Source organism: Rhinatrema bivittatum, chromosome 5 (assembly GCF_901001135.1).
Source record: "Rhinatrema bivittatum chromosome 5, aRhiBiv1.1, whole genome shotgun sequence".
Classification (NCBI taxonomy): domain Eukaryota; kingdom Metazoa; phylum Chordata; class Amphibia; order Gymnophiona; family Rhinatrematidae; genus Rhinatrema; species Rhinatrema bivittatum.
The window spans coordinates 218,807,598-218,830,948 of record NC_042619.1 but is presented as its reverse complement, the minus strand read 5'-3'; the positions used below and the strand labels follow the sequence as shown (position 1 = coordinate 218,830,948).

General features: G+C 42.4%; 1 protein-coding gene across 10 annotated transcripts in view; it reads left to right on the top strand.

Annotated features, from left to right (window-relative positions):
- Window positions 1–23,351, top strand: part of PIR (pirin) — a 130,193-nt gene that overhangs the window by 31,816 nt on the left and 75,026 nt on the right. For all 10 annotated transcript variants that reach the window (XM_029603220.1, XM_029603219.1, XM_029603216.1 and 7 more), the window contains one exon: window positions 233–439. In XM_029603220.1, the coding sequence (XP_029459080.1) occupies window positions 233–439 (207 nt within the window). The remainder of the gene's footprint in view (window positions 1–232; window positions 440–23,351) is intronic.

The window sequence follows — 23,351 nt, the reverse complement described above, 5'->3', positions numbered from 1 at the left end:
AGGTCATGGATAATAAACAAATCTCGTTGAGAGTGCATAAAGACAAAGTGTCCGGCTTCCTGTAAATAAAATGGTATAGGGCTTTATACGGACCGCAAAGTTTGTTTTTGCACCACATTTTTGCTTTTGATATCCTTTTAAACAAGCCAACCTTCACAGCACTGGAAATAAAAAAAAAATGCCCCTTAACACACTTGTTTCTCCTCCCCACCTTCTATTTCTTATACTTCAGTGGATGACGGCCGGTCGGGGCATTGTTCACGCAGAGATGCCGTGCTCAGAGGAGACTGCCCATGTTCTACAGCTGTGGGTCAACTTAAAAAGCTCAGACAAAATGATACCACCTGAGTACCAGGAACTGAAAAGTCAAGATATTCCAAAACCATCAAAGAATGGTGTGACTGCGATTGTCATTTCTGGAGAGGCTTTGGGTGTGAAGGTAAGTTACAATTTGGATTTAGATGCATGCTGGAGACAAACCCTACTTTTTGTACTCTGCAGCCCAGATCCTAAAAATCAAATTCTTTATGGGACTTGAGTTCAATAGATCAAAAATACAGTCCTGATGGATCTCATACATGGTAATGTATGCAAATATATCAGGAAAACTCATTCTGGGTCTTCTGGTGCATTGAGAACCACAATTACCACTACAAGAGGCCATGGCCTTATGTTTCAGAAGTTGACCTAGTGTGTGAGAAACTAGGTCGTGTCATGTTGCTGCAAGTGAACCAAGTTGAAAAGTGGTTACAGAAAGCACATATAACATTTACTACATTCCTCAGTCACTGGGAACAGTAAAACACATCTACTAGAAATTGCACACAGTGATTGAACCTCATCTAAGATGCACTTGAAACTAACAGTGGTCTGATGGTTCCTGATGCCTCTCCAAGAGCTGGCAGCAGACTCCTTTCACCAGATGCCACAAACCTCCAGCAGGGGTTAGACCTCTGACCTCAGTTTGAAAGGCTGACGGTGACAATGCTGATGCACAAAGGCTTGCAACTCTGTGGTCCAACACTGCTTGAATCCTTTTCCAGTGCTGCCTCAAACTGCCAATGCCAATACCACTTGGAAAGCAAGAGTGGTGGTCACATATTCATGGGACACTTGATGGAAGGACAGATGCCAGTACTTCTTACTTTGCTTGATGCTTGGTATCTGTACTCCTAAATGTCAGTCCCGATGAAATGGAATCCTTTGCTTTCTATGGGTATAGGGAGCTGGATAATGGTTATCTCCCTAGCCTTGATGTCAAGGGAAATCAAAAGCTTCCTCAGTGGCAAAGAATTGCCCACATCTGATGCAGCTCCTGGGCCCCTCACTGTCAATAGGATAGACTTTTTTTTTTCCTAAAGAGCTTTTGCATTGTCTCTAAACCAGAACAACTGCTGGGGTCTCCTTCCTACCTGTGGAATACTCCGAACACTTGCAATTATTCTCTTTGCAGAACACGCATATATTATGACAGACATGTGACAGTACCAAAGATGCACATTGAAGCTTCTGGCTCTTTTCTTTTTTGGGACATCGGTCAAGAGAGACAAAATCAATTCAATTTAAAAAAAAAAAAGAAAAAAAAGTCACCTGATGCACTGATACCAATGTGTATGGCAAACACAGAAAAAATGGGAACTTTAAAAAAAAAAACCAAACAAACCAGAAACCTACATAGAGAATGGAGATAATAGAAGGTCCTAACACAAAATTTAGAAACATTTTATTCAACAAAAGGAGATGTGACTGGGCTCTGCAGAAAAACAAGAACTGAAGGGGGCCCTGTACAATATCTGGCATAGGAGTTTATGTACATAAGAACATAAGATTTACGACACTGGGTCAGACCAAAGATCCATCAAGCCCAGTATCCCAGGGATAAGCAGTGGATTTCCCTGAGCCCATCTCAATGGTTTATGGACTTTTCTTCCAGGAACTTGTCAAACTTTTTAAAACCCAGTTACAGTAACAGCTTTTACCAAATCCTTCATCAATGAATTCAGTTTAATTATGCATGGAGTGAAGAAATATGTTCTCCTATTTGCCGTAAATGTATTACCTAGTGACTTAATTGGATGTCCCCCCAGTCTTTGTACTTTTTGAAAGGGTAAACAGATTCATGTTTATCTGTTTCACTCCACTCATTGGCGTGTTCAAAAGCTTCTTGACGCTATAATGCAAACTTCACTGGCCCTGGGCTCTGTCAAATAGGGTCATCTACCTGTGAACTTCATATTCTGCTTGCCGTGGAAGAAATGAAACGAAAGGCAACAGCATGGAACATGTTGAGGTGGGTAGGCTCATGACATCAATAGTACATGGCAGTTCCTTGCTAAATCTCCATTTGAGATCAGCCTATGATCACACTGGACTCAAGCCATGCAGGATCTTTGAGACAGCATCCAAATTAGCAGCTCAAGGACTCTGGCCGTAGTTATCTCCTTTCAAATTCCTCCAACTCAAATTATCCTAACTACAGATGTGCTCAGCCTGGGCTGAGGGCCTCATGTTGAGGGGACTTCACACCTAGGATCTTTGGTCCGCTCAGGAAAAAATGCAATCACATACTGCTAGGAAACGTAAGAGCAATGCTATAAAAGCTCTTTTTTTTTTTTTTTTTTTTTTTTTTTTTTAATTGAAGGTTAGAATGCAAACATACAATACATATGCAACAAAGCAGTATAAAAACTGACATTCAGTTTACAATAAAACTCTCCCTTGCCCCCCCATCCCGCCCTTACATCAAATACAAGCATCCATTATTCTTCAATAGCATTTAGAATATTAACCATCACATTTCACAATGGAAAGTCCTAGAAACACACTGAACGACGAAAAGCCATATATATATATATACATATATCACCATATATAGGCTGAAACAGAATGCCTATGCGATTGTATGCCGTCTCATAATTATATTACTAGTCTGATAGAAGCAGTAGTTCTCTGTAGTTCTCTATACAAACTTAGGGATTAAAATATCACTGAAACACAAATCAGGTAATAGAATCAAGGAGTTACCCAGAGGAAAAATCTGCCTCCGTAGATCCCAGTTCACCTCCTTCCAGGAATGGCTTCCATATCTTCTGAAACAATGATTTTTGATGACGGCGGTAGGTGTTGATTGCTGCCATTCGGTAGTAAAAATGTACTCTTTGCAACACAGCCTGCAAGGAGGGCACTTCTGGATGATTCAGTACAGTGCCAGTTCGCATCTAGCGGCAATAAATACTTGCCACTAGATAAATTGCTGTTGGCATTTATCTAGACTTGGGGAAGGTACATTAAGTAGCACCAGACCAGCATTTCTTAAACCCTGTACCCCCATTCTTAACTCCAACCACTGTAGTATTCAGCTCCAAAATATAGATACCATTTGGCAATCCCACCATATGTGAAAAAAGGTACCCACTCTGCCGTAATTCTTTCTTCAATGTTCATTAACTTTAGAGTACATAAGGTGTAATCTGGACGGTGTAAGATACCATTGCAGTAGGAGGTTATAGCAATTGTCTTGTAATAGGGCAAAGACAGAACATTTACTTAGTGATAAAAACACCTGGTCCCATATTTCCAGTGCCAAAATCCCCAAATCAGCTTCCCAAGCCCTGGTATAAGGTAGAGATTACCTACTCCAATCCAAAAAATAAAGCATATATCTTTGAGACCAATCCTCACTTCTTGTCCACTTCTATACATAAATGCTCAAAGTTTTACCCAGAGCTAAAGATCCTGAGATCTCCAGACGTCACCAAATGGCGAAGCTGGGCATATGCTAGAAAATCCACCCAATCCAGCTGATAGCGGTCGTGCAGCTCAGCAATAGACACAAGGGAGCCCGCAGCTAGTATATGTTCAGTGCACTGGATACCTTGGGCCTGCCAATTCAGAAATTCCATATTCTGGAACCCTGCTGGAAAAGCTCTATTGTGAGAAATATAAAAACGTATCTTCCACTTAGCCCATACTTGTAGTGTTGGGCTAGGGGCAGAGCATTATACGTACCCCAGGTATATCGTAGCTGCCATGGCATCACAGCTAGAGCCATCCCTCCCACTAAACATTGCTCAAACCTTACCCATTGTATAACAAAAGTTATGCCTATGCACATCTGGTATCGCCAGGAGCTGTGCGGCTGCAAAGAACCAGGCAAGGTTGGGAACTCCCAGATTTCCCCTAATCGTGGGTTGGTACATAATAGAGCAGGAAACCCGTGGTGGGCACCTCTTCCAGATAAAATCAAAGACTTTCCTTTGCCAGAATTGGAGGATAGCAGAAGATATGAATACTGGCAAGGTGATAAACAGATACAAAAACCTGGGTAGAATGTTCATTTTAATAAGTGACACGCCCTAGCCAGGAGAACTGTTGTGTCCCACCTATGCAAGTCTTTTTCTAATTTCTTTACCAAAGGATGATTTAGCAAGAAGAGATCCCACACATTAGGCCCAATCTGTATCCCTAAATATTTTATCAAGTTTTTAGCCCACTTATAGAGAAAAGCTTCTTTATTAGGTCGAACCTCACTGTCGGAAAGTTACATTTAGAATCTGACTTATCAAAATTAACCCTAAATCCCACGGCTGCCCCAAATAACTTCAGCTCAGAGGTAGCAACCCTCAAAGAAGTCATGGGGTTGGTTAGTATAAAAAAAAAAGTCATCAGCGAACAACTTAAGATGCATGACCCCCAGCGGCTCCATGTATTCTAGAAATAAAAGCTTCAAGAAATAGAGCAAAAAGAAGCGGAGATAAAGGGCAATCCTGCCTCGTGCCTCTTTCCACTGAAAAACTAATACCATAGCCCCCATTAACCTTAACACAGGGATAGAATACAGAGAGCAAATCCAAGACACAAAAAAAGGGCCAAATTGCATTTTCTCAAGCATAAAAAAAAAAAAAGGCCAGTGAACCATGTCTAACAGTTTCTCAGTATCTAAGGAAAGTAATAGAGATCTTTTCCTTATTGACCCACCAAAGAATATCTGTAACTTTTCTAATGTTATCAGCTGCCATGTGCTGGAATATAAATCCCACTTTGGTCCATATGTACCAACCCTGGAATGACCCCATTCAAGCGCCTCACTAACACTCCAGCTAAGATCTTAAGGTCCACATTAATAAGTGATATTGGACGGTAGGAGCCAAACAGGGTAGGATCGTGGCCAGGCTTCATGATGATTGAAATACCAGCTGTTAGAATGATTCGAAATACAGGCCCCTTCCCTAATGCTGTTAAAATATTCAGTTAGGGGACCCACCAATACAGTGGCAAACCTCTTGTCATAATTACTAGTAAATCCATCTAAACCAGGAGATTTACCAGATTTAAGGAGCATAATTGCTTGAGAAACTTCTAGTGTACTGATCGGCACGTCAAAGTATTGTTACTGTACTCTAGAATGTCTGCTGTTGTAGTCGAGGGGTCTTTAGAATATAAGAGCATAAAAATTAGAAAAGCACTCCCGTGTGGCAGCCAATAATGTTACCATCTTACCACTATGATCTTTAATTTTGGTGATCGTATTCTGGCCAGAAAGAGCTTTCAGTTTTCTTGCTAAGAGTCTGCCAGCCTTATTATCCCCCTCAAAATAGGTCTCCTTAGTTAACTCAAGCTTTTAAGCTATGTATGCTGAATCCAATAATGCTAAATGATTGCGCACTGCAGCTAGCTGTTTAAATATCTTTGCCGACGATCCTCTCATATGTAGTTACAACAACACTGAAATTGTATCAGTTAATTTAAGCCTAGACCTCTTTCAACTTCTTATGGTATGAAGCTTGTGCAATTAGAATACCCCTCTTAACAGTTTTGAAACACTCCCTGAGGGTGCCTGCCATAATAGTGGGCACAGCATTCATCTGGAAGTATTCTGTCAGCCTCACCGTGAGAACTTAGCCTACTACAGGACAAAGAGTTATGCAATCATTTAGATGCCAGACTCTCTGCCCAGAATCACCATCTCTAAAACAGTTTGTCAACCATACAGGGGCATGGTCTGACTATGTTATATCACCGATCCTCACCTCATGCATTCTATTCTGTAGCAATTTGTCTATTAGGAAATAGTCTATATGGGAGTATGACCCATGTGGGACCAAATAGAAAATATAAGATCTAGAGGTAGGATGGTGTTGTCGCCATATGTCCATAAGTCCCCAATGGGACTAACCAATGAGCTAGGAGTCCCATTATCCCATGGGGTATCTAACCTAGGATTCCGAATAAAATTGAAATCCCTTCCCCATATTAACAAGCCTTCCACATGACAATCCAGAATCTCACAGTGATTACTGATTTCAGAAAAGTACACTGATCGGAGCTAGGAGCATAAACATTACGAATAGTGAACGTTTCCCCACCAATTTTCAGCTTCAATAATAAGTACCGACCATGCAGATCTGAGAAATGCATAAGGTATTCATAGGTGAGACTATGCAAACTAAAGATGCCTACACCTGTATATTTCACCCCTTCTGTACTAATAGACAGATACTTGTGAGGATATTGCGCATATAACACATGTTTATGCTGGTGTTTCACATGTGTCTCCTGTATTAACGCTATTGCAATTTTGTGATACAACAAATCTCACAGCAGAAGGCTCCATTTTCTGTGTGTATTCAACCCCTTAACATTAAGGGATAAAATCCATAATGTCATCACAGCACTTGTTGGAGTGGTAAATAATAAAAGTGCAGCTCCAGGGCCTTTCTAAAGCAGGAGGACTTTTCCATTGCCATCGCACAGTGCAGTGAAGCAAATAAACCTTACCAACCCCTCTCCTCCCACTCATTACTCTGTCCACCTCTCACATCTCAGGGGGGGGGGGGGGGGGCAAGCCACACTATTTGAAAAGCTAACCCAACTGGCCACCTCCCCAACCCTATAACATGTCAAAACATAACAAATGACCCCATATTTAGCCACAGTATTCTAATGATTTAGCTTCATCGCAGTTACTGCTAGGCCAGTATTACAAGGCTGAAAAAACCAGCATGCTGCAGAAAATAAAAATCAAGCTCTAAAGTCTGTGAAAACAGCGTCGGCCTTTCTCAGCGGGGCCTGAGCGGGTAGTAGCCGTCTGTCGCTCCAACCTCTGACGGTTACCAGCCCGCTGCCATCTCCGTGTCACATCAACTCGAATAGGATCTGCACCTGCTTTCTGCACTTGGAAGTTTATTGGCAAATTAGCTTGCTTGAAAGCCTTTTCTGCCTCCAACGGTGTCTTGACTTTGTAAGCAACGCCGCCCGCTGTGAAGGAGAGACCAAACGGGGAAAGTCCACCTATAGCGGATATTTTCCAGTCGGAGGGCTGCAGCCACTGCCTTCAGATCAAACTGTTTTCCTAGTGTAGGAGGCACCAAGTTGTTGAACACGGTGCGTTTTTGTCCTTCCCACATCATTCATTGTGCTTCCTTGCAGCCTCCACTATCTGATTTTTAGAATTGTAACTGTGCAGGTATACGACAATGTCATGGGCCCTGTTAGCTATTTTTAGGCCACAGCGATCTATGCGCGTGCTCAATTTGTACATTCGACCTCCCCGGTTCCAGTTCTGAATCGTTGGAGGCCGCAGTGAGCAGAGACTTAAAAACCGCCACAGCCACCATTACACAGTCAGCCTATTCTGACACCTCTGGTATGCCACGGATCCTTAGATTACATGTTCGTGTCAGTTTTCTAAATCTTTCAATTTCTCCGCAAGTAATGCCCGCTCTTCTTGTACTTCTGTTTGTTGTGTTACCAGTTTTCTGGAGAGAGTCCTCTTGGCCTTCCATTTGCATATCTAACTTATCTACACAATATCCTAGAGCAGCCCCGTCTTCTCTGATCTCAGACATGGAGGCTAGAAGCTCAATTTTAAGTTGCTTCACATCCGATCATATATCCATGAACCATCCTCACAGTTCTTCTCATGTTAGAATCTCAGGTAGCCCTGTAAGCTGATCATTTTCTACTGCATGGTCACCCATTATGGCCTGCTCGCCATTTTCCCCTGCTGTTTCCAATGTGCTTTTAGTATAGGAAAACTGCTTCAAATCTGCCGTTTTTCCTTTTAGAAGCCATTGAGAGGGTGTATTAACAAAGTTGCGGTGCTGTAAACCCAAAAAATTGCTCCGATGGAGTGGATTCACTGTAGATACACTTGGGTTGAGGTGGCAGCTCTCAAGCTAGGCAGCCATTCTCCATGGTGATGTCATCAGCTCCCGCGCTAAAGGCTTTTAGAGATCAATTGGCAAACAAAATTGTCCTTATTTGGAAAGGTAGCAATGTTCTATGTAAACAAACTAGGGGAAATAGGCTCCAACCTCCTGTTTGGAATCTGCTGGTAATTAGTTTCATAGAGCATCTCCTTATTTTAGTATTCAAAAGAGTAAATAACCATCCTTTATTTACCTGTTCCATCTCATGTGTCTTATTTTGCCCAAGCTTTTGCCCAGGTGTCAAAACTTAGTGTTAGAGCCAGGGCAGCAGCATTGATCCACCAGAAATCAGCCTTCATGGAAGAAAGTTGCAGAGCTGCGACATGGAGTTCAGTTCACAAATTCACATCTCATTGTTTAAAGATTCCCAGAACAGGTTTAGTCAGTTTGTGCTGCAGGGTCTATTTAAGGTTTAGAATCCAACTCCATCTACCCTAGGGCCCATTATTATTCCAGGCTACCTTTTTTTTTTTTTTTCTTCTAATTGAAATTTTATTGACCGCTCGAAGTAAAGCAGAACAGCCAGCTATAAGCAAGTACCACAAAAACAAAGCAAAAGAAATACAGTCAAGAAAACCTGCATGGTCCAGAACAATAAAATAGTAATGTAAACCTGTGTGTACATCTTATCGAAATATAAATAAACCAGCCCATAGGGATTGCAAAGAGTGATGTTTCATACATGGTTTTTCAACCATCAGGGTTAGACATATTTTCAGACTTCCATTTTAGATAGGGTGACCAGGTGTCTCTATGATGGGCGAGCCTGTCATTGCGGACTGCTGTGAGTTTACTCATATAGTATACCCTGTCTATTCTGGACTGTACTGTTCCTACGGTTGGGGTCCCCGGCTTTCGCCACCAGAGAGCTATTTCACATTTAACAGAGGAAATAGCTTGTTGTAGCCAACTAAGGGCAGTTCTGGTTTCTTGGTCTGCTTAGTATATTAAGCAGGCAAATTTTTGGATCCTTGGGGATATGGAGTTTTATTTCTGCAAAATTAAAGTTTAGAACCTCTTCCTAGAGATGCACTATACATGGGCATTCCCACCACAGATAGTAGAATGTTCCAATAGCACCACATCCCTTCCAGCAAGAGTTATGGCCGCCCCTGCCAAACTTGCTCAGTCTGTCAGGGGTAAGATACCATCTATATTAGTACTTTATAAGCATTTTCTTTTATTGCCCAGGATCCTGAGCATCTGCTGGGATTGAGTAAAGAGCATTCCAGTCGCTGTCTTCCAGGGCTTCCCCAGTATCCTGTTCCCATGCAATTTGGAATGTGAGCTTACCCTGAGGTACCCCTTTAATGAGTCATGATTTTTGAGATGGGCTTGGTCACCTTGTCTGCATGTGAGTAAAAGTTTTCAAATAGGGATTTGCCCTGTTTGAGTGCCCCCCCTAATATGAGCTGTGGAGAAGAAATGAAGAATTTGATTGTAAGCAAAGAAATCTTTATGGGAGAGGCAGTTTGTGTGTTGCAGATCGCTGAAAGATAAGAGATTCCAACCATTCCATAAGTGCTCCCAAGTATAAAGGCTTTTCCCTAGCCAAAATCTAATCATGTTGGGATCCATGCCTGGGATGAAGATTTGTCAAACAGGAATGATGTTAGGTAATATGTGGTTTTGTCACCAGCCAACTGAGAATGCCACTTCCCCCACACAGTTAAAATTAGTTAGGAGTAAGGTGATAAGACCTGCAACATCTATCCTCCCCCTGTGGCAGGCCCTAACATGTAAAGGTGGGTCACCTGCCCCCTCGGTTGCTATTATAACCCAAGGTTTCGGGGTCCCCCGAGAATGCCACTGGATAAGCGCACTTATCTAGGAAGCGCTGAAGTACCAAGCCAGATTCGATACCTGAAGGCCACCCCGAGCCCTATCCTGGTATAAAGTAGATCAAGTGACCCTGAATGGCCTATGCCTCCAGGAGGAGGAGGAATAGCCTAGTGGTTAGAGCAGTGGACTATGAACCAGGAGACCAGGGTTCAAGTCCTGCTGTCACTCCTTGTGACCTTGGGCAAGTCACTTTACAAAACTTAGATTGTAAGCCCTCTGGGGATAGGGAAATACCTACAGTACCTGAATGTAAACTGATGTGATATCTCAATTGAGATCAAATGTCAGTATATAAAAATAATAAATAAATAAATGAACCAAAAACATTTGCACTGACATAGATAATAAAGTGTCCAGGATTAAGACAGCAAGGTCTGAAAAAAGTAACACAAACAGGGTAGAATGTTCATTTTAATTGTGGCTATGCTCCCAATCCAGGAGAAGTCCCCTCGATCTAAGTCTTTCCCAATGCTAGTGAAAAGTGGGCCGTAATTGAGGCGAAATAGCTCACAATGCTCAGGGCCAATCTTTTCCCCCAAATATTTAACCCAGGCTGTTGCAATTCGGAACGGCAGGGTGTCCTTGATAATTGCAAAACTAACTGGGGTCGTGGATATATTAAGAAGTTCCGACTTATCCTTGTTTAAAGCCAGAAATTTTACCATATGCACGCATCTCCTGCAATAGAGGCTCAAGAGAAGAGGCTGGTGTTGTCACTGAAAAGGAGATCAACAGCAATCATGGTCATTTTATAAACAGATCCCATCCAGTTATCCGAGGGGTACAGGTGGGGTCCTCTAACTAAGGCTGCGAATGGTTCCAAGGATAGGGCAAACAGGAGAGGCAATAACTGGCATCCCGGCCAGGTGCCTCGTTTCATCGGGAAGGGCGGAGTATAAACTCCATTGATTTTTAAACAACCCCTAGGATTTTCGTGTAAGTGTTGGATCCATCTAATATAACTGTGTCCCAGATTAAATTTCTTAAGGACTTTGAAAAGGTATGGCCAATGGACCCTGTCAAATGCCTTTTCAGCATCCATTCCCAAGAGCATCATGGGTATATTCTTCTGCTTTGCCCTCCAGATGAGTTCTAACACTGTACGCATGTTGTCAGAAGCCAGGCGGCCAGGGACAAATCCTGATTGGTCTTCATGGATTAGTAGAAGGGGCTACTTTCCCCAGTCTGGTAGCAAGTATCTTGACCAGGAGTTTCAGATCAATATTGATCAAGGAGATGGGGCGGTTCGACCCATACAGTGAGAGTTCTCTTCTGCTTTTGGCCAAGACAGTGATACCACTAGCTTCTGGAGAAATGGAGCCCTGGGACCGCAAGGCAATAAACATCCGAAGTAATGGTGGCATCGCCTCTGCCTGAAGGGTTTTATAGAATTTAGCTGTGAAACCGTCGAGGCCCGATTAACTCATGTCAAACTATACCAGACCATCCAAGGCCTGAAGTTAGGAAAGTCATCTCAGCATTTAGGAACTAGCATGCTTCGCTGGACAGGGAAGGTAATTCCACCCTTTGTAAATAGTCATCTGTGGTTGTCACTCCCTAGATCATCAGAAGCATACAATTCCTCATAGAAGTGAGTGAAACAGTACGGATCTCACTAGCCTCATATAACCTCGACCCTGTGGAATCCTTGATTTTAGTGATAAGAGACTGGGCTGCTCTCTCTTTGAGCTTCCTAGCTAACATGCGTCCTGCTTTATTGCCAAGTGTTTCTGACGTAGCAAGTCAAGCTGGAAAGTGATTTTCTCTGGCAAGTGCTTGCAGCTCCTGTTTAGCAGACTGAAGTTCTTCTAGTTTATTAGGGTCAAGGGACCGCTTATGGCTTAGATAGTATAGCGATATGCTGCACAATACTCAAGCTTCTAGCATTCCTTTCCTTTTTGAGAAAGCTAGCCCGCGATATTAGTTTACCCCTAACTACAGCTTTCAAGCAATCCCAAACCGTACCAGGGGTCATGTCCTCAGTGTAATTCAGATGCAAGTACTCCTGAATGTTACCAGACAAGGATTCCACAAAGGTTTTGTCATTTAGCAAACTATCATTTAAGTGCCAGTGCCGACCTCCAGGGGATCTGGTGGGGAACCTAATTTCCAGCCAAATAGGGGCATGATTGGACCAAGTAATAATCCTTATATCAGTCTTAATTACCATTTCTGCAATATCCTTATCAATTAAATACATATCAATGCGAGAGTAGGATTGGTGGGAATGTGAGAAAAAGGTGTAATTACGCTGAGTGGGGTTCTGCAAGCGCCAAATGTCTATTAATTCCCTATCGCTGATTAAGGTTTTTAAGGCCCTTCTATGGATCCGACCTCCCCCTCCTGTAGGACTCGAGTTATCCAGGTAAGGGTACCTAGTTAGGTTAAAATCACCTCCGATTATTACTTTACCCTCTGCCCAGGACTCCAGCAGGCTAGAAATGTGATGAAGAAACGAACGCTGTTCTGAGTTAGGGCCATATAGTGTGAGGAGTGTAAACAGAGTTTTATCAATTAATACTATGAGAGCTACGTATCTTCCCTCATCTTTAACATCTATAATAAATGAGTTAGAGAATAAGATCCTCATTCCCCCATACTTCCGATGTATAGAGGCAGAGGCCAAAAATTGTTGGGGAAAAAATCTGTCCCAAAGGAGCCATTCTGCATGTTTTAGTAAATGGGTTTCCTGGCAAAAAATGTTTGCCTGACCCCTTTTCACCGCTTGAAAAAGTAGTTTCCTTTTTTGTTGGGGAATTCAGACCCTTAACATTTATAGAGATTATACATAGCCCTGCCATCTGGAATCAGTAAAACATATGTACACACTCCCCCAACGAGTCAACCCCCAGAAAAGAATTTCAAAGCCCTTGTCTGCATCCCTATGCTTAGCCAAAAATGATGCCCAACTATGCTTTTGCGGTAACCGGGTTCTCCCCTATCCCCCTGATCCTCTGCCCACATCTTTCTGTGGTGGGCCCACTCCTCCTGGAGGTGTGAAGTCATCAGAGTCGTGGCCCCTTCCTCCAAGGATCCCACCAACCTTAATGTGAACATGAATATAAGCAAAATAGTATTGTCCCTCTCCAGCTGAGGACACAGAGAACCGGCCAAAGGCAAAAACGTATCGGTTGTCCCACTGGCATCTAACCAGGCTTCACTCACTGTAGGAGAAACATAAGAGTGTCATAGCAGGTCAATCAGGGTGATCAGAGAGCTGCAGGGATCCACTGGAATGTTGCCGCAAACGCCTGCTGCCTTTCTCGACCCGCTGCCATCTTGGTGTGTCGTTGTGGAATCTGGTAGTGGTGCGTGATTTGGATGCGTCCCCTGTCATCGCGAGAGGCATGCCAGCAGCTTGTAAAATGTCTGCCACTTCCTCCACAGTAGATATCCGCGATGTTATGCCAGCGATAGTAAAGCTCAGACCGAATGGGAACAACCATTGGTATTTGATGTTATTGGACCGCAGGATCGTGGTGACTTTGCGGAAACCTCTCCGTCTGCGGATAGTTGGTGCTAAATCTTGGAAAATCTCCACTTTATGGTTCCCCCCATTGAATAGAGCCCAGTTTACGTGCCTATAAGGCCACCTCTTCTTATTGGGAGTTACTATGAAAGCAGACTATAATGGCCCTAGGTCTGTCGGAGTGATTAGCCCCCAAAAGCGATGGGCCCATTCTGTTTTAATCGTAGCCGCCTCCACTGCTGCTGATTCGGTGCTGAGAATTTGGGCACATATGTTACTGACCACCTGTTTGCAGTTGCTTAGTTCCTGAGATTCAGGCAGTCCCCGAAACCAAAGATTGACTCTCCTAGACCTATTCTCCAGGTCTTCAATCCTGTTCAGGAGGTCATCATTGACTTTTAAAGTTTATCTTGTGCTAACTTGCAGCTGGAAATTTCAGAGGCTTGATCCTCTAAGCAGACCTCTGTGACTGTGACCCTGTGCCCAAGTGCTGTTACATCTTTCTGCAACTCTGCCATAACCCCATGCAGCTCTTGTTTTAACCCTTCCATATTTCTGTGGAGCTCCCCGAACCACTTAATGAAGTCAGCATGGCTCGGCGGCGCATCCCCTGCCCCCACTGAGCTAAGCTCGCTCACCTCTTCAGCCGCGTGTGCAGCCTGCCCTGCTCCGTCTGGGCCCGTCTCCATGTGCGAAGCTGCAGCGGTGAAGGAAAAACACTGCAAGTTGGATTTTTTTTCTCTGAGCCACCATTCTGGCAGTCTTCTGATGCGGGTTTCGTCCGGGGAACGCTGCGGATATGCTTGGTGGGGGCCATTGCCGAAAGATCGGGGCGGGAGCTCCCGATTCAGGTTGCCATTACCAGCGGTGATGTCACTTCTTCCGGCTACCCTCTTTTTAAAGAGAAATGACAAATTGCTTGTTACCACCAAAAATAGTTCAGCCTGTTGGTACTATTTTATAATCCCACCCTTCCCCTTTTTTTTTTTTTTCCATTAGGGGTATCCTGTACCTAGGGATTTCCCACTTGTTAGGTCTTCACATCTTGCTTTTCCTCAGAGAAAGCAAGCTGCTTACCTGTAACAATTGAACAGAGGACAAAATGTAAGTCCTCATAGAACCTACCTGCCTCCTCTTGCTGTTGGTTTCTTTGTTAGCTATATTTAAGAACTGAAAAAGGGCCCAATGCAGTGCCTGGTGCAGGATGACATGTATTTATTCTGTAGTGCATACCAAAAGCTTCTAGAAGCACTGAAGTAAATTCCACTGATTCAGGCTTCATTGGATAACCTCACCCAGCTGTGAGGACTTTAATGTGGACAAGTGCAAAATGATGCACCCCAAATCATAGCTATGCAATGCAAGGTTCCACGTTGGGAGTCACCATCCAGGAAAAGGATCTAGGCATCATGGATATGTTGAAATCCTCTGCTCAGTGTGCAGTGGCAGCCAAGAAAGCAAATAGTATGCTATGAATTTTTATGAAAGAAATGGAGAATAAAACAGAATATCATAATGCCTCTGTATTGCTCCATGGTGTGACTGCACCTTGAGTATTGTGTACAGTTCTGGTCACCGCATCTCAGACACAGCAGAATTAGAAAAAGTACAGAAAAGAATAACCAAAATGATACAGGGGATGAAACGATTCCTCCAATGCGGAAAGGCTAAAGAGTTAGGACTCTTCAGCTTGGAAAAGATGGCTGAGGGGGGATATGATAAAGGTCTATGAGTGGAGTGGAATGGGTAAATGTGAATTGGTTATTTACTCTTCTAAAAAGTACAAAGATTAGGGGACATTCAATGAAGTTACTAAGTGATACATTTTAAGACAAATAGAAAATATTTTTTTACTTAATGCATAATTAAACTCTGGAATTTGTTGCTGGAGGATGTGTGAAAGCTTCTAGTGTAACTAGGCTTAAAAATAGGTTTAGATAAGTTCCTGGAAGAAAAGTCCATAAACTATTAAGGTGGACTTGGAGAAATCCGCGCCTTATCTCTGGGAAAAGCAGCTTGGAATCTTATCTGCCTCTTGGAATTTTGCCAGGTACTTATGACCTGAATTGGCCACTGTTGGAAACAGGGTAATGTGCTTGATGGACAACCTGATCTGATCCAGTATGGCAATTTTTATGTTCTTATGACTTGCATTCCTGTTGAACTTTGAGACTGGGCTTGGAGGACACCCATTTAGAGGTAAGTAGTGCCTTGCCAGTAGTACTAACATCCAGGAGGAACGACCTGCCTGTTTGATGCCATGATCCACCTCCCAACACACATAATCCTGCAGAAGTGCTTGTGACCAGGAAGTCCTGTATTAAGATTGATGTCCAGAATAGTTCAAATTTATGACAGATTTCATATTTCCAGCAAGTGAATCTCCTATGTAAGAGATGAGGAGAAGTGTATGGATTCTGTTTGAATTGGGTATAGAGAGAGCAAGTCTCAGGTTTTTCAGTTGTTCTACTTTCACCAAAGAGCTGATTTTGCACAGATGCTTCCAGGAAAAATGCATGGGTAATACTGCTGTCACTTTAAATTAGGAGCTGTAGCAGCAGAGTCTTTCATGCCAATTTACTAGGAATTTTCAAAATGGAATCTGCATTGTTTTCCACTGGAAACGCTGTTGGAGTCCATAAAACTTTTCTGTGGAAAATTAAGATCTTGTGCAAGCAGGCTAAGATGTCTGAGCCATGCTTAAAAGGACTTCTGACTGAAGTGGAGTGCTTGCATCCGGTGTAAATATGTTTAAAAAAAAAATAAAAATTCTGAAACTAATTTGTAGTTATGCTTTATTTAGCATCTTTCCTCCAAAGAGCAAATTAACGTTCCATAATGCTGGAGAAACATGAAGGCAGCAGCCTTGGGGATAGATTGCACTGCAGCAGATCCATCAGACTGCACTGAATTGTGCAGAAAGACTTACCCAATTTGGTAGATAGAGGGCCAGGAAGATAAGTGATTTTGTCAAAAGTGGCAACATAGGAATATAGTTGGGGTAAGGAGAAATTGAGTTTCTGTCATTATAAAATGCTCATGTAGAGAAACATGCGTGCAGCATATCAAAAACCTGACAGTAAAACAAATCTTAAACACATTTCATAATTTTAAATACAAAAAAATCAACATTGTTAAAACAAAACCTATTACATTCTAATCTAAAATGGAAAAAGCCAAGATTTCACCCTTTTCCAGAAGAGCAGGTAATTTAACTCCATCCGCAACTCTTTTTGGTGCTGAGTTCCACAGTTCTGATCCTATAACAGAGAAAGGCTGCTTCCTGATTGCCCTTCTGGATACTTCCTTCACTGTTTGTGCTCTAAACAAAATCTGATGCGGAGCATGTCCTAGGTGTACACACTTCTGCCAACTGCTGTAAGTACTTTGCTCCCTGGCCATTAGACAGTTTGTACATTAATTTCATAATCTTAAATTGGTACTCTCTGCTGAACTGGAAGCCAGTGAAGCTGCCTCAATGAAGGAGCAGCACTGACCTTTCCATAAATCAACCTTACTGCCATATTTTCATAACCTGCAACCTGTGAACATTCTTTACTGGCAGTCCCACCAATAGCCCACTACAGTAATCTATCTGAGGCAAGACAGAAGTTTGAACCACCAGCTGAAAAATAGCTAATAATTTGATCTTAAATATCCGAACTACCATTGATCATCATAAATCACCCCCAAATCCTTCACTTTACAGCTAGCATTCAACTCTACCCCTTCAGTCTTTAACTGTCAAAGCTCTTTGGAAAAACAACCTGCCTTCCAATGTACATCCATTCTGTTTTCTCAATATTCAACTCTAAGTGGTTATTAAAAAAAACAACCAAAAAAAAAAAAACCAAACAAAAAAAACTTAGAAAGCAGGCCTAATTTCTCATTAATCTTATCACAGCCTCCTCAATGTTAACGTCAGTCTAGAAAATCAACTGCTGCATAGAAAGATTGAAGAAAGGGGAGAGCCCTGTGGAACCCCACATTCAAAGCTATAATGCTTTGAATGCTCACCTCGCACATGCACCACTGCAGATCTTTCTTCCAAAATGAATTCAAGCAAGTTAGAACCTGTCCTTGCAGACCTAATTCCTCACATTGTTCCAACAATAAAATGTAGTCCTCTGGGTCAAATGTGCTAGACCAATCTAAAAAAATAAATAAATAAATAAAACCAGATTCTGCTTTCTCCCTACAACACAAACCCTCTACCTGTACTGCCAAAAGAGCAGTCTCTACTATAGCCACTTCTGAAACCTGTACTGCCAAAACATATAATCCATTAGTCTCCTCCAAATACAAGGACAACTGCAAACATACAGTATGCTCAATAACCTTGGCCAATAATGGGCTATTTGCCACTGCACAGCACCCCCTATCCAACATTGGCTTTTCAAAAGTCATCACTGATTGTTTTAACTGAGCTGGCAAACAACCAGCCAATGAAATGTTAAAAAAAATTATCTGGCATAGTCTTTATCAGAAAGGGGTGGGGGACAGGGATCTAAAGAACAGAGAGCTTACTTACAGACAACATTTCTGCAACTTCTTCACTTCACTGGGGCAAACTCTTCCAAGTCTCATCTCTCAGAATCAGGCCTCTAGACTCCCACCTCTTATCTCCAGCCATTAGTGCTCTTGACTCTTCAGTGAAGCCACAACTAGATTGATTATTTTCCTGTCTAACACTAGTATCTATATAATGTGAGACATGGTAAATATGCTGAAAACTTGTGTTCATAGAGGTGGTGTATCATGTGGAACATTCTTTAAATGAAGAGCTATTCTGTTTTTTTTTTCCTGTTATGGATACAACTAATGAAGAATGACTGATTCTATCAATGGATTGGTTTGAATGTGGGGAATGGTCATGACATGTCTGTGTTTAGAGTAGATTTTCCTTGGCTTTTAAATCTGTTCTAAATATGTAGCCGCTTGGTGGTTTCAGCTGCGAAGAATGGTAAATTGCCCAAGAGTGGTGGTTGTCAAGCAATGTGGTTTCCAGCAAAGGAAACCTGAAGTAACGTGTTCCAGATGTAGCAGCATCTTCAGTTTCCATTCAGAAGACAGTCTTAGAGATGTTTAATAGCACTTCATATTTTGCTGCTCTTTGACAAAACAGATTCAGAGGAAAAAAGTAATATCTATAGAGGGTAACTTTCAGTAGCCCGCAGGTACTTCGTACCTGCAGACTTTACCCCAAATTTTCAAAACAGACTTAGTCTGCTTTGAAAATTCGTAGGTATTGGCAGTAGGAACTGGGACACACAGCAAGTTACACCTGTTCTTGAGCGGGTGTAACTGTGAAAATTGCAAGTGTGCATAAATGACTTTCTGCTGGGATGCTCTCCAGTCTGTGGAAAAGTGAACACACAAAATTGTGTTGCACACCTTTTCTCTGTACTGTCTCTGGAATCACTTTCAAAGGCTGTTTATGCATGTAAATCCTTCTGAAAATGATCCCCCGTAATGTACTGCTCCCTTCAGCATAGGTTCCCCCCCCCCTCTATTTGTAAAGCTGTTCTCTTGCTAGATGTGCATGTTTAAAAGTCCTGCAGAGGAAGGCTTGCCTGAGATTACAGCATCCCTGTTAAAAGGCTAGCCCCCATGGTAATCAATGAAGGCATTCTTGAAATGTATTCTCAGTACTGCCTTGTGTTGGCCATTTATCAGGCAGAAAAGGACTGGATAATGGTGAGACATAGCAGAAGAGCAAAATGATAGGCCTTATCCTTGCTTACCAGGTACTTTTTGTTTAAAAAAAAAAAAAAAGCCACTAAGTGAACTGGCGAAGCTTCCACTAAGCAAAAGTCAGTTACAGCATTGGGTTTCTGCTCCAGCTGGTGGCCAACCAAATGGGTTTGGTTTGCATAAGTTCGCTGTAAAATCTTAAATGTTGTGGTTACCCTGAAAATTAGTTGTTTGCAGGTCTCAAGGGCTGGAATTGATATCTACTGAAGTGTGGTTAAAATGAGGAATAAAGAACTATTTCCATAACTTTATCAGCCTGGTGCATGTTCATTTAGTCACTCTTCCACAGATTGGCATGGTACTGCCAACACAGACATAATTAGATGTAACTGGCACAGTCTTAATGATTTAAAGGGGCACTGTCAGGGCTAATATAATGCAGAAGAGAATATTTTGAAAACAAATTCCCTGTAGTAGCTTAACAATTTTAGTGAGGACTTAGTTTATCTTTTGGGCTGTTAGGGGATGGAGGTTAGAGAGAACTAAACTTGAAGGGGTTAGTCATGGTGTACCACAGCAATTTTGAATTGGCTAGCTCATCTAGTGTGTCCATTTTGTGTATATTTACTGCTGTCCCACAGTAGAAAGTTCTTTAAAATAAGTAGGGGAAGCATTCAGTGGTGTGGCTTTGGGAATGCTTTCCAACATACCATATATTTGTAGAAAGGGTGGGGTGGAAATGGGGTATGAGATTGTGTGTAGGGATAGTGGGAGTATGGGGCTGTGTATAGTGTTTGTGGGTGGGAGGGAATGTGTAGGGGGGATTGCAGGAATGTGGTTGAGGCAATTGTATGTGTAAAAGTGTAGGCACCCCTGGTCAACTTGTATGTTTCAATAAATCTTTATGCAGAAGCTAACACAAACCTCTCCATGGTACAAAGTTTAACATAGCATCATCCTGCAGTGTTTAATGCCAAATTACTTTTATTCTATTTTTAACAGATTGAACATTTTTAAAAATGGTGAATATGGTATGTGCAAAAGTTTGGACACCTTACCTGTTTCATTACTACTTAACTTTTCTTTTTTTTTTGAAGGCCTGACTTATTAGGCCTTCAATTAATAAGGTGAAAACAATTCCACTGTTTACCAAACTCTACTTTCAATAACCATGGGCTTTTTGAAGCAGCTGTGAGCTTCTGAAAGTGAAAATTCATTCTTATAAAGCAGAGGAAGACTATGAAGTTCTCTAAATGCTTCCAGCTAGCAACTTCAACGGTCATACATGGTTAAGAAATGAAAGTTACACGGAACTGTTGGGAAGGCCCAAAAAACTGGTCAGATCTGCAGAACAGAACCTGCAAGTTACTGTAACTGACTGCCAGAAAAGCTTAGCTGCTCCTGGAGTAGTTGCCTACAGTACAGCTTTGCTTACACAGTGAACTGTATGAGAGTTGTCAGAAGGAAACATAGTAATGATGGCAGATAAAAGAACAAATGGTCATCCACTCCCCCTAGTAATTCACTTATGGGGAAACTGGATGGACCATTTGGTCTTTTTCTGCTCCGAGTAGGTTACATCCATGCAGAAATCACCCCTTTTTCTTCATTTCCAGCCTCAAGCCATTAAGCATCCACAGTGTTTGTCCTATACCCTCTTGAATTCTATTTACTGTTCTCGCTTTAACCACCTCTTCCGGGAGGGCATCCACCAGCCCCGTCCATGAAGAAATATTTCCTAATATTGGTTCTTAAGTCGTTTCCCCTGGACTTTCATATTGTGACCTCTAGTTCTACAGTTTCCTTTCCAATAGAAGAGGTTGGAAGTTTGGGCATCATTAATACTTGTCAGGATACAGACCTTCAAATACATCTCTTCTCCAGGATATACATATTTAGATCCTTCAGCCTCTCCTCATAGGTCTTCTGAAACAGACCCCAACCTTTTCTGTGCCCTCATCAAGGATCATCTAAAGTATGCAAAACAAAACCTTGGTACGTCTGAATCTTTCTGGAACAGTGTTTCAGACTGATGAAATTATAAAATTGAACTATTCTACCACAACCACACAAGATCCATGTTGGCGAAAAGGTGAAACATTTGAAGAAAGCAAGTTTGCTTACGGGTAGACAGCATAATTAGCCATAACGTGTGGGTGACATCAGATTGTGCCAAATGGACTCATCTCTCAAAGCTTTATTGAGATGCGCTGGAGTTCCCTTGTGAACGCGTTGCCTCATGAGCCTCCTTACTCTTGCAGAGCTTAAGCTTTAGTGAGGTAGTCTACTTTCCAGGGCGGTGGGTGGGTAACAAACTTCTCTAGTTCATCCTGTGAGTAGAGAAACCTGGATCCAGGTAAGCGCACTTTCTCCATCAACAAGCACAGCTGCAATAATCATGTTATGTGGGGAATCCCAAGCTGAGGGTTGTACAGCGGAAACACTACTTAAAACAACCCAGCTCAGCAGGTGGAGAGCAGACTACTGGGAGAAAAGGGTGCTCAGAACTGCTTGACCAAAATTACTTCTACTTCAGGGCATATTATCCAGACAGTAGTGAGATGTGGAGACATCACTTTTGGGGGAGGATCCTAGGGTGAGGATGCAGAACCACCCTGTTGTGAAATAACTGTAGCTATGGTGAATAGGAGACCACAGTTTGCAATTCACTTGCTTTAAGAAGTGACAGCTATAAGAAACACCCTTTTCTAGGTGAGAAACTTCAAATCCACCAACTTAACTTCAAAAGGGAGGTGTTATGAAATGAGCTAGGACTATATTGAGATTCTCAGGCACTGGAAGTTTACTGACCAGAAGTCTGGAAAGCCACAAAGCTTTCATCAATTTGAAAACCAAAAGGTAGAGGGGAAATAGCCCCCCCCCCCCCACCCCGGTAATAGTTTGAACTTTGACTGAAAAAGTGAGGTGTGAGGATGAAAAGATACTGATGTAAATCCCATGGGCTACAGGAGAAGGGATCCAGCTAGCTGAACTCTCACTAAGCTGAGAACTTCTTCCACTTGAAATTATAGGAGATCATATTTGAAGGCTTCCTAGCCAAAGTCAGTACATCTTCCATTTCCTTCATAAGGAGAAAAAAGTCTACTGTGTGTTCAACATTCATGCGATGAGGGCCAAGCATGTCTTCTTCAGATGGCAGTCTACCATTCTCCTATGAGCCTGAGACATCTCTTGAAGTATTGGAGACTGTACTGATAGATGGATGAGATCTGGAAAACAAATTTGCTGTGGTCCATCTGGTGTAATGGGGATCATCCTTGCTTTGTCTTGAAGGACCTTCTGAATCATGCTTGCAATTAGAGGGATTGGAGGGTAAGCATAAAATAGACTGGTCAGTTTAGCAGAAAAGCAACTGGAGCTGATCTGTACCTGCTTGGCTGCATGGATCAGAACTTTTTGACCTTTGCCTTCCAAGGCAAACATGTTGATTATCGGCTCCCCCTCCCCATGACTGAATAAGTTATCCACCATCCTTTGATCCAAAGACTATTTGTGCAGATCTAGTACTCTTCAGAGGCAGTCATCTAGCATATTCTGAATTCCTAGAAGGCAAGCTGCCTAAAGATGATGGGCATCATGACAACCTGCTCATGACTAAATCCAGATGTCCTCCTGGCAAAGTGTATAGAAGCCTATGCCCCCTTGTTTGCTTATGTACAACATGAACACTTGATTGGCCATCTGGACCAAGACTCTTCCTACTGGCTCACATGCCAGTAGATTAATCTATAGATGACTGTCCCTGAGGGCTATGCTGCTTGTGTCCATGCATTTCTGGTATGAGCCACCTACCCCTTGGTGGAGGCATTGGTAAATAGTCCCTTGATGTGGTGGGCCCTGCAGCAGGAGACCCATGCTCAATACGTTTTCCTCTACCAGAGGGATGCTTTCATCCTGGGAGTAGCCAAAATTAGGATGAAAGTTGATAAAATGGATCCCAATGGCTTTGAAAGCCTTACTGACGACATCATATATGTAAAGAGTTATAGGAACCACATAGAGTGCTACAGCCATGTGTCCAAGTAGAACCAAGACAGCTTAGTTGATGTCTGGTCCGGCTGAAGGAGGGTCCTCACGTAACCCCTTAGTAATATAGCTCTTTGACCGGGAGGAAT